The sequence below is a fragment of the Heloderma suspectum genome, chromosome 3, assembly GCF_057233095.1.
Source record: "Heloderma suspectum isolate Gila_16-S chromosome 3, 16-S_ref, whole genome shotgun sequence".
In the NCBI taxonomy this organism is placed as follows: Eukaryota; Metazoa; Chordata; class Lepidosauria; order Squamata; family Helodermatidae; genus Heloderma; species Heloderma suspectum.
The window spans coordinates 186,338,880-186,356,200 of NC_139460.1; the positions used below are offsets into that span (position 1 = coordinate 186,338,880).

At 42.5% G+C, this 17,321-nt stretch overlaps 1 protein-coding gene across 16 annotated transcripts in view; it reads right to left on the minus strand.

The window, feature by feature from the left end:
* Positions 1–17,321, minus strand: part of USP54 (ubiquitin specific peptidase 54) — a 225,899-nt gene that overhangs the window by 71,109 nt on the left and 137,469 nt on the right. For all 16 annotated transcript variants that reach the window (XM_084841352.1, XM_084841363.1, XM_084841348.1 and 13 more), the window contains 2 exons: positions 6,402–6,533; positions 5,860–6,228 (listed from right to left, as the gene is read on the minus strand). In XM_084841352.1, the coding sequence (XP_084697478.1) occupies positions 5,860–6,228; positions 6,402–6,533 (501 nt within the window). The remainder of the gene's footprint in view (positions 1–5,859; positions 6,229–6,401; positions 6,534–17,321) is intronic.

A 17,321-nucleotide genomic window follows, 5' to 3' on the forward strand; every position in this document is an offset into this window, starting at 1 on the left:
AGAACTGTGAAGAAAACATCTTCATCAAAACATTTCCTTTACAAAAGGAAATTCTCAAGGCAAAATTACAAACCATTCCAACAAGAAAAAAGGGGAGAAGACAACAGAAGAAGCCAATGTGGCTTCACAAAAAGCTTAGAGATGACCTGAAAACAAAAAAGGACACATATAGGAAGTGGAAGGAAGGCCAAGCAGCAAAGGAAGAGTACAGGCAGGTAGCACAGAATTGCAGGGATGGCGTCAAGAAGGCTATAGCTGTGAACGAGCTGAAGTGAGTGAGGGACGCTAAAAGCTACAAAAAAGCTTTCTTCAGCTACGTGGGACCTGGGAACTACAGAAGAGTCAGTCTGACATCAATCCCTGGGAATATTCTGGAGCAGATTCTAAAGCAATCCATCTGTAAGCACCTTGAAAACAATGCAGTGATTACTCCAAGCCAACAAGGATTTGTCAGGAACAAATCCTGCCAGACGAATCTGATCTCATGTTTTGATCAGGTCACCTCCTTTGTGAACTGTGGGAATGCTGTGGACATCATATACCTTGACTTCAGCAAAGCTTTCCACAAAGTGCCCCATGATCTCCTGATGAGCAAACTAGCTCAAAGTGGGCTAGATGAAACAATGATCTGGTGGATCCACAATTAGCTACCGAATTGGACTCAAAGAGTGCTTATCAATGGGACCTTCTCAAACTGGGGAGAGGTAACAAGTGGGGTACTGCAGGGCTCAGTCCTGGGCCCGGTGCTCTTCAACATTTTTATGAATGACTTGGAGAAGGAGGTGCAGGGAATGCTGATCAAATGTGCAGATGACACAAAATTGGGTGGGATAGCTAATACCTGAGAAGACAGAAACACAATGCAAAGTGATCTTGATAGACTGGAGCACTGGGTAGAAAAGAACAGAATGTAATTTAATAGGGATAAATGCCAAGTTCTGTACCTAGGAAAGAGAAACCAAATGCACAGTTACAAGATGGGGCATACTTGGCTCAACAACACTACAACTGAGAAGGATCTTGGAATTGTTGTTGATCACAAGCGGAATATGAGCCAACAATGTGATGTGGCTGCAAAAAAGGCAAATGCTCTCTTGGGCTGCATTCATAGAAGCATACCTTCCAAATCCCAGGAAGTACTAGTTCCCCTCTACTCAGCACTGGTTAGGTCTCATCTGGAGTACTGTGTCCAGTTCTGGGCACCGCACTTTAAGAAGGATGCAGACAAGCTGGAGAGGGTTCAGAGGAGGGCAACTAAGATGATCAGGGGAATGGAAACAAAGCCCTGTGAAAAGAGACTGGAAGAACTGGGCATGTTTAGCCTTGAGAAGAGAAGACTGAGGGGAGATATGATAGCGCTCTTCAAGTACTGGAAAGGTTGTCCCAGAGAGGAAGGCCAGGATCTCTTCTCGATCATCCCAGAATGCAGGACACGGTATAATGGGCTCAAGTTACAGGAAGCCAGATTCCGGCTGAACATCAGGAGAAATTTTCTGACTGTTAGAGCAATACGACAATGGAACCAATTCCCTAGGAAGGTAGTGGGCTCGCCCCCACTGGAGGCATTCAAGGGGAGGCTGGACAGCCATCTGTTGGGGATGCTCTGACTTGGATTCCTGCACTGAGCAGGAGGTTGGACTCGATGGTCTTGTAGGCCCCTTCCAAAATAATGTGTTTGGCCACACATGAAGAACTTCTTTAGGAGGGCTTTAAACTGAACCCTTCAGGGGAGGGAGACATAAAGTTGGGGGATAACAATGGACGAAGGCTCATGCACTACAATGGAGAGAACAGCTCTAATAGTGCCCAATAACAGTCTTCAAAAACATGTAGGAAGGAAGCCAGGCTATAAAGCACATGGCCTTTCGATATCTACATACTAATGCTCAGAGTATGGGAAACAAACAGAACGAACTTGAACTCTTAATACGAGAAGGATATTATGACTTGATAGGTGTAACAGAAACTTGGGTGGGGTGACCCCCATTTATGTATGTATGTATGTATGTATGTATGTATTTATTTTCTTAATTGCCCATCTGGCCGGTCAACCAGCCATCTGGATGATGTACATCAATACAAACAGTTTTAAAATAATAAAATTTTACATTAAAACATCATATTTCTAAAAATACCCTAACGCACCCCAAATGCCTGCCTGAACAACCACGTTTTTAATGTGTGGTGGCAGCTCATTAAGAGGGGGCATGGTGGAGTTCCCTAGGGAGCGAGTTCCACAGAGTAGGGGCCACCACAGAGAAGGCCCTCTGTGCAATCAAAATACAGCAATTGAAGGATATAACTTGTTCAAAAAGAACTGGTGGAACAGAAAGGGAGGTGAAGTTGCACTATATGTGAAAAATACCTATCTCTGCACAGAAATACAGGAGGATGAGCTTGGTAGCCCCATCGAGAACATCTGGGTTAAAATAAATGGAGCAAAGAATAACAGGAATATGGTGTTCAGAGTCTATTACCAGCTACCCAATCAAGGAGAAGATGAAGATGAAACTTTTGAAAAGCAAATTGCCAATGTTTCAAGGAAGTAATGGGGGACTTCAATTTCCCTGATATTTGCTGGGAGACAAATTCTGCCAAACATGGTCCCTCCAAGACATTCCTGACTAGTATTGCTGATAACTTCTCCTACAGAAAGTAGAGGAAGGAACTAGAGGATCAGCTGTCCTTCATTTGATCCTAACCAACAGGGATGACCTAGTGGATAATGTAGCAGTTACGGGAACTCTGGGGGAAAGCGACCATGTTATACATGAGTTCTTGGTTCTAAAGGAAACAAAAGTTGCGTGTAGCCAAACACGTACCCTGGATTTTAGGAAAGCTGATTTTCATAAACTTGGAACAATGATAAGTAAGGTCCCATGCCAAGCGACTCTAATGAGAAAAGGAGTCGAAGATGGGTGGGCATTTAAAAAAAAGGAAATTCTCAAGGCACAATTACAAACCATTCCAACAAGAAGAAAAGGTGGAAGACAACAGAAGAAGCCAATGTGGTTCACAAAAAGCTTAGAGAGGACCTGAAAACAAAAAAAGGACACATATAGGAAGTGGAAAGAAGGCCAAGTAACAAAGGAAGAGTACAGGCAGGTAGCACAGAATTGCTGGGATGGTGTCAGGAAAGCTAAAGCTGAGAACGAGCTGAGGTTAGCAAGGGATGCTAAAAGCAGCAAAAAGGCTTTCTTCAGCTACTTGCACAGTAAAAAACAGAGGAAAGAAATGCTGGTTCAGCTATTAAATGATGGGAAAATGATAACAGATGACAAAGAAAAGGCAGAGGTGCTCAATTCCTACTTTGGCTCAGTCTTCTCCCAAAAGGGGGTCTATGACTCCCCTGGCAAAGGCGAAGTACAGGCTGAAGGGGCAGGATTGCAGCTTGAGATCGATAAGCGTATGGTCAAGGAACACCTAATTACTTTGAATGAGTTCAAATCTCTAGGGCCACATGAAATGCACCCTAGAGTAATAAAGGAACTGGCAGAACAACTCTCAGAGCCACTGTCCATTCTCTTTGAGAAATCATGGAGGACGGGTGAAGTGCCAGATGAGTGAAGAAGGGCTAATGTTGTCCCTATCTTCAAAAAGGGTAAAAAGGAGAAACCTGGGAACTACAGACCAGTCAGTCTGACATCAATCCCTGAGAACATTCTGGAGCAGATTCTAAAGCAATCCATTTGTAAGCACTTTGAAAACAATACAGTGATGACTTGAAGCCAACATGGAGTTGTCAAGAACAAATCCTACCAGACAAATCTGATCTCATTTTTTGATCAGGTAACCTCCCTTGTGGACTGTGGGAATGCTGTGGACATCATATACCTCGACTTCAGCAAAGCTTTCGACAAAGTGCCCCATGATCTCCTGATGAGCAAACTAGCTCAAAGTGGGCTAGATGAAAGAACGATCCAGTGGATCCACAGTTGGCTACAGGATCAGACTCCAAGAGTGCTTATCAATGGGATCTTCTCAAACTGGGGAGAGGTAACGAGTGCGGTACCGCATGGCTCAGTCCTGGGCCCAGTCCTCTTCAACATTTTTATGAATGACTTGGAGGAGGAGGTGCAGGGAATGCTGATTTGCAGATCTTGAGCATCACACTTTAAGAAGGATGCGGACAAACTGGAAAGAGTTCAGAGGAGGGCAACGAAGATGATCAGGGGACTGGAAACAAAGCCCTATGAGGAGAGACTGAAAGAACTGGGCATGTTTAGCCTTGAGAAGAGAAGACTGAGGGGAGATAGGATAGCGCTCTTCAAGTACTTGAAAGGTTGTCACAGAGAGGAAGGCCAGGATCTGTTCTCGATCATCCCAGAGTGCAGGATACAGAATAATGGGCTCAAGTTACAGGAAGCCAGATTCCGGCTGAACATCAGGAAAGACTTCCTGAATTTCAGAGCAATACGACAATAGATCCAATTACCTAGGGAGGTGGTGGGCTCTCCCACACTGGAGGCGTTCAAGACGAGGCTGGACAGCCATCTGTCAGGGATGCTTTGACTTGGATTCCTGCATTCAGCAGGAGGTTGGACTCGTTGGCCGTATAGGTCCCTTCCAACCCTACTATTCTATGAATATATATAGCACAATAGTTCATGTACGTATACAATAGCTTGATACTGGAACCAGGACAAGACACCACAGGTGTTATCCACTGATCTATTTGAGTTACCGTTAACTCCTAATTTATGGCTAGCAACTGCCTAATCTCTGCAATTTGCTCATTATCTAAAACTAAGCAGAGTTTTGTTTTTCATAGTAGTACAACTTAAATAATTAAGAAACGCAGTGGGTGCCTTTCAAGTTGTAGAAAGGCTGTATTAAATTTGAATTCACTGCGTTTTTAAGCTTACAACAAGCGATTACTATGTTCTTTTATTTAGGAATTATTTAAATGATAAATGAAAAGCTTTGAATTAAATAATTGTTTTTAACTGGCCTTTTTTTTTGGTGCTATAAATGACTATTGTAAATCAATCCGCCCATCTTTCCCTTTCATACACTTAGATGTCCATCATCACATTTCAACTGACTTTTCAGTGCAATCTTTATAGAGCCTTCTAGTAGTTCTCAGGGTTTTTTTGTCCTCATCTGATTGCCACATCATCAAACAGCATCATTTATCCATTCTAAATCCAGGCATCCCTCTTTCACTCACAGGAACTCTGAAGCCATTTGCAGGTTGGGGGGTAGGGTGTCACCTCAAGATGCCTTCACCATTCTTTGTGCAGGTTTCTGGTTAAAATTTTTGCATCCCTCCTCCTAGCAATTCATGGCAAATGGTCTTAGCTAGTATTTTCATCTCCAGTTTTGAGTTCTGGTGGTTTATTTATTGAAGATTAGATTTTGGTCTAATAATTACAGGGTTTTCCTATTACAGGCAAGCCCTGGTTTAAGCACTTGCCAGTTTTGTACCAGTCAATCTCACCATCAGATACTGTCAAGGGAAGCTGTAGTAACTAGGTGCTTCCTTTTCTAGTCTACTGCCCTAAAACATTGCGCTGAAGAAAGTAAGATGAAAATTATGTGTTTTGCATATACAAGTAAAGAGGAATGACAAATGGTCCTCACTAAAAAAAAAAAGATGGATCTGGGTGGATCTGAAGTATTTTGGAAAATGTTTCTCTTTCCATGTTGTTCAGAATACAAAACAGACAAAATAGCACAAAAGGGAAATTCAGGTTTCCCTCACAGATTTTCAAATGTTCATCTGACATAGTATAATAAATGGACTAGCCATGCATATTAGCCAACAGCATACATATATAAATGTTTCTGCATTATCAACCAAAAAAGACAAATACATTTTTCTCTCCATCCCAATGCACATCTCTCCCATATTTTTACCTGCATCTTCAGAGAAGGGACTGAGTTGTGTGTAGCCACATTGTTTCCTCTTTTCTTTATTGAAGATGCTGTCTATGTTTAGTGATTCCCTTTTGGGTCTCCAAGTTGGACGGTACTTGCTAGAAGAACTTGATTTGGATTCACTACTGGTACTCTCCATTTCCCAGTCTCGAGACTGAACAAGCAGAGCTCTGGGCAGTGACTGTATTTCAGTCTGATCCTTCCTTCCATGTGGTGAGCCCTGGCTTGTCTGTGATGGTCTGTTGTGGATCATGTTGCTGACTGTCTCTTTAAATTCCCTCAGCCTGCTGGTACTGCTTGATATCTTAGGGGCAGTTCTGGGGGCTTGTTTCTCCTTCAGTGTTTCCCCTGCCATTTAAGAACAGAAGGAGAAAGCAGTGTGAACAACATAAATAGCTTCCTTTGCAATTAACAGCACTTTTCACACTATCTTTCTGAACTGATACATCCAGAAAGGAGATCCAGTTCACATTCCAAACTGGACAGACACACAGATTTAAGAATTAAACCATTCTTCTTGCCTTCACTGTGGTATCCTGATGGCTGTGACTCCTCCCCTTTTTTTTGAGATCTGCTGGAACTCCTCTTACAGTCTGTCAGTGAGCCCTTTTTGGAAATATGCCTCTGATTACATTCACTGTCAGTGAGGTGACCTGAAAGAAAAAAATACACTTCAGATGGACAGAGCATTCAAATTAGCCATTCAGCATTCTTTCTTCTTTTTTAATAGATTTTAACTGTTCTTTATTTCATTTCCATTATAATACATATACATTATCTGTCTGTACAACTTTGTTCAACAAATGCGTAATAAATTGTACAATTTACAAGTATCCATGTTACTCAATTAACAATGATAAGGTGTACATATTTTATTCTTAAGAGCAAATATATAACTTAAAATAAACTTTCGCTGTGATTTTTTACATTTGAAAACATGCATTACAATTTGTTAACACCTTCTTATTTGTTATTTTAATCATCATCTTCATCATCATCTTTATTACGGTCACTGACCAGACTTTGAACATACAAAAATACAAAGAGTCTACAAACACATTTGGGAAATATATGGTAAAATCAGTTCTGAAGCGATCTTATTCTCATAGCATTCAAAAAGAATTTAGCAAAAGCCTCGATTGTATCCCTATCCTCTGTTGTCCTAAAACAGTAAAGTAGTACATTTATATCTGATCTAGTATCAGACAGTAATTTCTCTCTATCTCTATATAAAAGGAGCAGCAAAGTAAGGCATGAATAACCGATTCTATTTTGTTCCTTCCACATGGGCATAGCAATCTAAAAGACTAGTTTTCTGAAACCTCCCTTGTAACAGAGCAGAGGGTAAGACATTAAATCTTGCTAAAGTAAGCACACGCTGCTATTTGGTAATGTTAAGGATTGAGAGATATTTTGCTTCTACCAGCCCATAACTCAGATTTGCACCCAAAAACAGAGAAGAACAAGTTCTACCTGCTGCAGAACTTAAAGCTTGTAGATCATAATCCCTGACCCTTTGAGACAGAAGAGCTCTGGCCTGATTAGCTTCCACCGTTATTACAGACTCTGGGCATAGGCCCAGAGAATTGATCTTATTCAAGAGCAATTTCATCCACTCAGAGACGTAAGGGTCATTATGTATCTTGTATAAATAACCTAGGGATCCAGGGCTGTATAAACGGATCCAAAAATGTAATGCGCTAATCCAAGCTCTCGAGATGATTGTCTGTAGTCCAGTTTCCAACAAAGAGAGCAGGCATTGCCACACACTTTGGAAGACCAAGGATGGAGCGTATGAAAGCTGCCTGCACAGATTCTACTGAAAAGTTAACAGCTTTGATCCAGATTGCAACGCCCTATGTCAATTGCGTAAGTGACTTAGCCTTAAAACCTTGAAGTGCAGCAGGGACACATTGACCCCCTTTGGTATAATACAACCTTATTGTTGCAGCAGCTGTATTGTTAGCTGTTGCTCTAGCCCTATCTCTCTCCAGAGACCAGTTGAGAGTTTTATGAGAGTATATACCCAAATAGCCTGAAATTTGTTCAATACGATTCCCATTCACAGACCATCCAAAGGTCCTCCTGCGTCTTGAAAAAACCAGCACTTTAGATTTATTATAGTTAATTCTCAACCGATTTAATTTTACAGCAGCTAGTGAACACTGCCAGCAGACGCAGGAGGCCAACCCTGGTCTGTGATATTAAGACAGTGTCGTCTGCAGAAAGTAAAATGGGGATCTTTGTATCAGCCAGTTTTGGAGGATGAGAATCTGTAGAATTCAAAGCATTAGGTAAATTGCTCAGGAAAATATTAAACAAAAATGGAGCTAAAACGCAGCCTTGTCTTACACCCCTAGTTGATACTATTGGAGCCAACAGGCTACCACTGGGATTATGTCTGATTTTTACTTCCGTCTGATGATAAAGATTTTGGATCAAATACAGAAGTCTTTTATCAATACCCAGCATTTCTAATTTTGCCCATACCTTATTTCTCGAAACTGAGTCAAACACGGATTTCAAATCTATGAATGCAGAAAATAATTGGCCCCCTTTTAGTTTAGAATACTTTTCAGCTAGATGGGCCAAAACAAAACAGTGGTCCAAAGTTGAGCAACCAGGAGTAAAACCAATTTGTTCGTCTCCTATCACTTTGGAGTTTCTCATCCAATCCAGAAGACATTTACATAACAATTTTGTGTAAATCTTCCCAACTATAGACAAGAGGCTTATGGGATGATAATTATTGGATCCTGCCTCTGACCCTTCTTGTATATGGAGACTAAAATTGCCTTGCGCCAAATATGTGGGAAACAAACTGTCTTGTTGCATAAATTTTAAAAAAGGGGGCTAAAAAAGCCCACCAGCTTGCATTGCATTGTAATGCATTTGAAGGTATGCTATCAGGTCCAGGGGCCTTATTGTTTTTTAGTTGGCTGATTAAATCACTAATCTCTTTTGGATGGACATCAGGCCACTCAGTTAAATTGTCTGTCTTCCCAATTACAATTAAATCTGAAGAGTCAGGGTCAAGAAAACTTTCAGTGAAATGTTTCTCCCACGCTGCTGCTGGAATACAGCAGTCAGGAGCCTTACTATCTGATAGTCCTCTAGATACCAGATTCCAGAAACACCTTGTATCTTTATTCAGAGTTGTGTAATACAACAACCTCCACCTCTCACTTATATCAGCTTGTTTCTTGGCCTGGATAGTTGCCTTATAAAGTTTTTAAAGTTGAAAATAATTTGCAGGGAGCATATTTATTGTGCTACTTCTATAGTTCTTATATTCTTAATTTGTTTCTTAAGGGACATGCACTCACGATCAATCTAGCCAAAGCTTTGTCTGTGTTTTTGAATTTGGGGTTTGGGGTTTTCTAAAATTGTACACAAACTGTACAGTGGTTAAGATGCTGAACTGTGGACCGGAGGGTCAGCAGGACAGCAGTTCGAGACCCGAGTGCTGTGTGACGGAGTGAGCTCACGTCTTCAGTCCCAGCTCCTGCCAACCAAGCAGTTCGAAAGCAAGAAATTGCAAGTAGATGAATAGGTACTGCTTCGGAGGGAAAGGTAACAGTGTTCCGTGCACCTCAGTGTTCAGTCTAGAATAGAATACAATAGAATAGAACAGAACAGAATAGAATAGTTGTAGGGTTGGAAGGGGCCTACAAGGCCACCGAGTCCAACCCCCTGCTCAATGCAGAAATCGAAGTCAGAGCATCCCCGAAAGATGGCTGTCCAGCCTCATCTTGAACGCCTCCAGTGTGGGAGAGCCCACAACCTCCCTAGGTCATTGGTTCCATTGCTGTATTGCTCTAACAGTCAGGAAGTTTTTCCTGATGTTCAGCTGGAATCTGGCTTCCTGTAACGTGAGCCCATGATTCCATGTCCTGCACTCTGGGATGATTGAGAAGAGATCCTGGCCTTGCTCTCTATGACAACCTTTCAAGTACTAAAGAGCGCTATCATATCTCCCCTCAGTCTTCTCAAGGCTAAACATGCCCAGTTCTTTCAGTCTCTCTTCATAGGGCTTTGTTTCTAGTCCCCTGATCATCTTTGTTGCCCTCCTCTGAACCCTTTCCAGTTTGTCTGCATCCTTCATAAAGTGTGGTGCCCAGAACTGGACACAGTACTCCAGATGAGGCTTCACCAGTGCTGAGTAGAGGGGAACTAGTACTTCCTGGGATTTGGAAGGTATGCTTCTATGAATGCAGCCCAAAAGAGCATTTGCCTTTTTTGCAGCCACATCACATTGCTGGCTCATATTCCGCATGTGATCGACAACAATTCCAAGATTCTTCTCGCTTATAGTGTTGTTGAGCCACGTATCCCCCAACTTGTAACTGTGCATTTGGTTTCTTTTTCTTAAGTGCAGAACTTGGCATTTATCCCTATTAAAGTTCACTCTTTTGTTTTCTGCCCAGTGCTCTAGTCTATCAAGATCACGTTGAATTCTGTTTCTGTCTTCCAGGGTATTAGCTATCCCGCCCAATTTTGTGACATCTGCAAATCTGATCAGCATTCCCTGCACCTCCTCCTCCAAGTCATTCATAAAAATGTCGAAGAGCACTGGGCCCAGGACTGAGCCATGTGGTACCCCACTCGTTGTTGTTGTTCAGTCGTTCAGTCGTGTCCGACTCTTCGTGACCCCATGGACCATAGCACGCCAGGCCTTCCTGTCCTGCGCTCTCTCCCGGAGCGTGCTCAAGTCCATATTCATTGCATCGGTGATGCTATCTAGCCATCTCATCCTCTGCCATCCCCTTCCCCTTTTGCCCTCAGTCTTTCCCAGCATCAGGGTCTTTTCCAGAGTTTTCTCTCCGCATTAGGTGGCCAAAATATTTGAGCTTCAGCTTCAGTATCTGTCCTCCCATTGAGCACTCAGGGTTGATTTCCTTGACTGATTTGGCCTCCTTGTGGTTCAGGGGACTTGTAAGAGTCTTCTCCAGCACCACAATTCAAAAGCATCAATTCTTCTGTGCTCAGCCTTCCTTATAGTCCAGCTCTCACAGCCATACGTTACTAATGGGAAAACCATAGCTTTGATTAGACGAACCTTGTCAGCAAGGTGATGTCTCTGCTTCTTACTATGCTGTCTAGGTTTGCCATAGCTTTCCTCCCAAGGAGAAAGCATCTTTTAATTTCATGGCTGCAGTCACCATCTGCGGTGATCTTGGAGCCCAAGAAAATAAAATCTGTCACTGCTTCCATTTCTTCCCCTTCCATATGCCAGGAAGTGATGGGGCCAGATGCCATGATCTTAGTTTTTTTAAAGTTGAGTTTCAAACCAGCTTTTGCACTCTCCTCTTTCACCCTCAACAAGAGGCTCTTTAGATCCTCTTCGCTTTCTGCCATTAGGGTGGTATCATCTGCGTAACTGAGGTTGTTGATAATTCTCCCGGCAATCTTAATTCTGACCTGTGATTCATCCAACCCTGCGTTTCTCATGATGTACTCTGCATATAAGTTAAATAAGCAGGGCGACAATATGCAGCCTTGTCGTACTCCTTTCCCAATTTTGAACCACTCAGTTGTTCCATGTCTGGTTCTTACTGTTGCTTCTTGACCCTCGTACAGGTTTCTCAGGAGACAGGTAAGGTAGTGTGGTACCCCCATCTCTTTCAGAATTTGCCACAGTTTGTTGTGATCCACACAATCAAAGACTTTAGTGTATTTATTTATTATTGCATTTATATCCCGCCTTTTTTCCTCTTGCAAGGAACCCAAGGCAGCTTACATTATCCTCCTCCTCTCCGTTGTATCCTCACAACAACAACCCTGTGAGGTAGGTTGGGCTGAGAGTGTGTGACTGGCCCAAAGTCACCCAGTGAGCTTCCATGGCCGAGTGGGGACTAGAACCCGGATCTCCCAGGTCCCAGTCCAACACTCTTGCCACTACACCACACTGGCTCATTGCCATTGCACATTGTAGTCAATGAAGCAGAAATAGACGTTTTTCTGGAATTCTCTTGCTTTCTTCATGATCCAGCGAACGTTGGCGATTTGATCTCTAGTTCCTCTGCCTCTTCGGAACCCAGCTTGTACTTCCGGTGGTTCTCGCTTCGCATACTGCTGAAGCCTAGCTTGTAGGATTTTGAGCATGACCTTGCTAGCATGTGAAATGAGCGCAATTGTACGGTAGTTTGAACACTCTTTGGCGTTGCCCTTCTTTGGAATTGGAATGTAAACTGACCTTTTCCAGTCTTGTGTCCACTGTTGAGTGTTCCAAATTTGTTGGCATATTGAGTGCAGCACTTTAACAGCATCATCTTTTAGGATCTTAAATAGCTCAGCTGGAATACTGCCATCTCCGCTAGCTTTGTTGTTAGTAAAGGCCCATTTGACTTCACTCTCTGGGATGTCCGGCTCAATTTCAGTGACCGCACTGTCATGGCTATCAGAGACATTCAGATCTTTCCTATATAGTTCTTCTGTGTATTCTTGCCACCTCTTCTTCATCTCATCTGCTTCTGTTAGGTCCCTGCCTTCTTTGTCCTTTATCATGCCCGTCTTTGCACAAAACGTTCCCTTGAGATCTCTGATTTTCTTGAAAAGATCTCTAATTTTTCCCATGCTGTTGTTTTCCTCGATTTCTTTGCATTGTTCATTTAAGAAGGCCTTCTTGTCTCTCCTTGCTATTCTCTGGAACTCTGCATTCAGTTGGATATATCTTTCCCTTTCTCCCTTGCTTTTCGCTTCCCTTCTTTCCGCAGCTACTTGTAAAGCCTCATCAGACAGCCACTTGGCTTTCTTGCATTTCTTTTTCTTCGGGATGAATTTAGTTGCTGCCTCCTGAACAATGTTACGGACCTCCGTCCATAGTTCCTCAGGCACTCTGTCTATCAGGTCTAATCCCTTAAATCTATTCCTCACCTCCACTGTATATTCATAAGGGATATGATTTCGGTCATACCTGAATGGTTTAGTGGTTTTCCCTACATTCTTCAATTTAAGCCGAAATTTTGCAACAGGAAGCTCATGATCTGAGCCACAGTCAGCTCCAGGTCTTGTTTTTACTGACTGTATAGAGCTTCTCCATCTTTGGCTGCAAAGTACATAATCAATCTGATTTCGATATTGACCATCTGGTGATGTCCATGTGTAGAGTCGCCTCTTGTGCTGTTCGAAAAGCATGTTTGCTATGATCAGCGTGTTCTCTTGGCAAAACTCTATTAGCCTTTGTCCTGCTTCATTTTGTACACCAAGGCCATGCTTGCCTGTTATCCCGGTGATTTCTTGACTTCCTACTTTAGCATTCCAATCCCCTATGATGAAGAGGACATCTTTTTTTGATGTTAGTTCTAGAAGGTGTTGTAGGTCTTCATAGAACCGATCAACCTCAGCTTCTTCGGCATCAGTGGTTGGGGCATAGACTTGAATTACTGTGATGTTGAATGGTTTGCCTTGGATTCGTACTGAGATCATTCTATCGTTTTTGAGATTGTACCCTAGTACTGCTTTTCCCACCCTTTTGTTGACTATGAGCACTACTCCATTTCTTCTAAGGGATTCTTGCCCACAGTAGTAGATATGATGGTCACCTGAATTAAATTCGCCCATGCTTGTCCATTTGAGTTCGCTGATTCCCAAGATGTTGATGTTCAGTCTTGCCATCTCGTGTTTGACCACCTCCAGCTTACCTTGATTCACTGAACTTACATTCCAGGTTCCTAAACAATATTGTAAACAGCATATTCCTAAACAGCATCGGATTTTCTTTTCACCACCAGACACATCCACAGCTGAGTGTCCTTTCGGCTTTGGCCCAGCCGCTTCACTCTTTCTGGCGCTACTTGGAAATACCCTCTGCTCTTCTCCAGGAGTATATTGGACACCTTCCAACCTGAGGGGCTCATCTTCCGGCGTCATATCTTTTAGCCTTGTGATACGATCCATGGGGTTTTCTTGGCAAGAATACTGGAGTGGGTTGCCATTTCCTTCTCCAGTGGACCACATTTTGTTAGAACTCTCTGCCATGACCTGTCCATCTTCGGTGGCCCTGCACGGCATAGCTTATGGCTTCACTGAGTTACGCAAGCCCCTTCGCCACAACAAGGCAGTGATCCATGAAGGGGACCCCACTGGTTACCTCTCCCCAGTTGGAGAAGGTCCCATTGATAAGCACTCTTCGAGTCCGATTCCGTAGCGAACTGTGGATCCACCAGATCGTTGTTTCATCTAACCCACTTTGAGCTAGTTTGCTCATCAGAATATCATGGGGAATATCAGAATATAATTTCATTTCTATACTGCCCAATAGCCGAAGCTCTCAGAAACCTCGTGGAAAGCTTTGCTGAAGTCAAGGTATATGATGTCTACAGCATTCCCATGGTCCACAAAGGAGGTGACTTGATCAAAAAATGAGATCAGATTTGTCTGGCAGGATTTGTTCTTGACAAATCCATGTTGGCTTCGAGTAATCACTGCATTGTTTTCAAGGTGCTTACAGACTGATTGCTTTAGAATCTGCTCCAGAATGTTCTCAGGGGTTGATGTCAGACTGACTGGTCTGTAGTTCCCAGGTTCCTCCTTTTTACCCTTTTTGGAGATAGGGACAACATTAGCCCTTCTTCAGTCATCTGGCACTTCACCCGTCCTCCATGATTTCTCAAAGAGAATAGACAGCAGTTCTGAGAGTTATTCTGCCAGTTCCTTTATTACTCTAGGATGCAGTTCATCTGGCTCTGGAGATTTCAACTCATTCAAAGTAATTAGGTGTTCCTTGACCATATGCCTATCGATCTCAAGCTGCAATCCTGCCCCTTCGGTCTGTACTTCGCCTTTGCCAGGGGGGTCATAGACCTTCTTTTGGGAGAAGACTGAGCCAAAGTAGGAATTGAGCACTTCTGCCTTTTCTTTGTCAACTGTTATCATTTTCCCATCATTTAAGAGTTGAACCGGCATTTCTTTCCTCTGCCTTTTACTATGCACATAGCTGAAGAAAGCCTTTTTGTTGGTTTTGGCATCCCTCGCTAACCTCAGCTCATTCTCAGCTTTAGCCTTCCTGACGCCATCCCAGCAATTCTGTGCTACCTACCTGTACTCTTCCTTTGTTACTTGGCCTTCTTTCCACTTCCTATATGTGTCCTTTTTTGTTTTCAGGTCATCTCTAAGCTTTTTGTGAAACCACATTGGCTTCTTTTGTTGTCTTCCCCCTTTTCTTCTTGTTGGAATGGCTTGTAATTGTGCCTTGAGAATTGCCTTTTTTAAAAGCTCCCACCCATCTTGGACTCCTTTTCTTGTTAGCGTCGCTTGATATGGGACCTTCCTGATCATTGTTCTGACTTTATTAAAATCAGCTTTCCTAAAATCCAGGGTACGCATTTGACTACACTCAGCTTTTGCTTCCCTTAGAACCAAGAACTCAAGTACAACATGGTCGCTTTCCCCCAAAGTTCCTGTAACTGCTACTTTATCCACTAAGTCATCTCTGTTGGTTAGGATGAAGTCAAGGATAGCCGATCCTCTAGTTCCTTCCTCTACTTTCTGTAGGAGGAAGTTATCCGCCACACAAGCCAGGAATTTCCTGGAGGGACCATGTTTCGCAGAATTTGTCTCCCAACAAATATCGGGGAAATTAAAGTCCCCCATTACTACTACATCATGCTAATTTAAAACATTGGTTATTTGCTTTTCAAAAGTTTAATCCTTGTCGTCTCCTTGATTGGGTGGCCGGTAGTAGACTCCGACCACCAGGTTCCTTTTATTCTTTGCTCCATTTATTTTGATCCAGATGCTCTCGTTGTGGTATCAAGCTCATCCTCCTGTATTTCTGTGTAGAGGTATGTATTTTTCACATATAGTGCAACCCCATCTCCCTTTCTGTTCCTCCTGTTCTTTTTGAACAAGTTATATCCTTCAATTGCTGTATTCCAGTCATGAGAGTCATCCCACCAAGTCTCATGCCGGCCACATGACCACGGAAGCATCTTCGGACAGTGCTGGCTCTTCGGCTTAGAAATGGCGATGAGCACCACCCCCTAAAGTCGGACACAACTGGTTGGGGACACATTTACCTTTACCTTTAAAACTGTACATAAAGTATCCATTAACTCTCCATAATGGGAAATCGCTTCATCTACATTGCTAGAGGATATTATGTTCAGATATAAAGTTTTCCCAACATCGGAGAGTATGAAGTCGTTAATCTTATCCTCAGAGTGATTGTTCTATCATACCACTTTACTGGTTACTGGCAGAATTATAGATGGTAATGACTGGTGATTGGTTATGATTCCATCCTCAGAACCATTAAATATAGTGATTAATGGAAAATGATCTCTATCAGTGATTTTATCAACCCCAAATAAATGGATCCGCTCCCGCAAGACCCAGGAGATGATCATATACTCAATAACACTAGAGCATAAACTAGAGGCGAATGTAAATTCCCCACTACTGTCAAAGGGTGCCCAACCATTCAGTAGCAATTTCCCTGAGCAACTGATCAATTGGGCCAGAAGAACACCTGTGAAATGAACAACTTTATCTTTAGATCTTTGGGTTGATTGCATAAAGTAAGGGACCTCTGACTCTTCTAGATAAAAATATTTAGACTCAATAAGTGCAGCACTGCTTGCTCCCAGCCAGGCACTGAAATCTCCCATTATAATCACTTTTGCTTTTGGAAATTGGCCTTCCGTTTGGAGTATATAATCTTCTAGTGTGCACCATTGTTGTTTAGCTATAGAATTATTCTGTATAGGCAGTAGGTAGACATTAAACATCAGTAACTGTTCTTGTCTAAATTGGAGTAACACAGCCATAGCAATAGGATCACAAATAGCAAGTTTTCTAACAGTCATTTTCAAGTTTAGTGAAAACAAACATAGTAAACCTGAACTGGGCTGGCCTTTACCTTTGTTATGACTTGCGTAAAGTGAGTGGGATAGAAATCTGTAAACAGTTATCGGCTCAGTTGCCCATGTTTCTTGTAAAAAAACCATAAAATGTATCTATGTAATCCTTAACAGAGGGAATTTTATTAATTCTACCCCAGCCTATGTTCCATGGTAAACACCTTAGCTGGGTATTCCTAGGGGCTGTCTTGATTAAATTAATGGCTCCATTATCTCTGGTTCTCTCTTCATATCTAAAAAAATTCTCCCATTGGCTTTTGAGGTAGCAACCTAGTTCGGCTTACTGGGATTTGTAGCAACAAAAGGCTAAAGGCCTAATTCTGATGTCTTAAGATATCTATAACTTAACCAGCTGTTATGCAACTTATCTGCCAGTTGTGGCTTTACAAGCTCGGTTACTTGGGGGGGGGATTGTGTGTCAGAATCGACAAGAATAAAACTTCCTGTATGGGCAGCTCTGTTAATTCTACACTGTGGAGAAATTGCTGTAACTGATTGTAATTCTGCAGACAACAACTGCTTATCATTAACAGTATAAGAAAGAGAACATTCAGTAGGGTTCTGGTCACATAGGACACT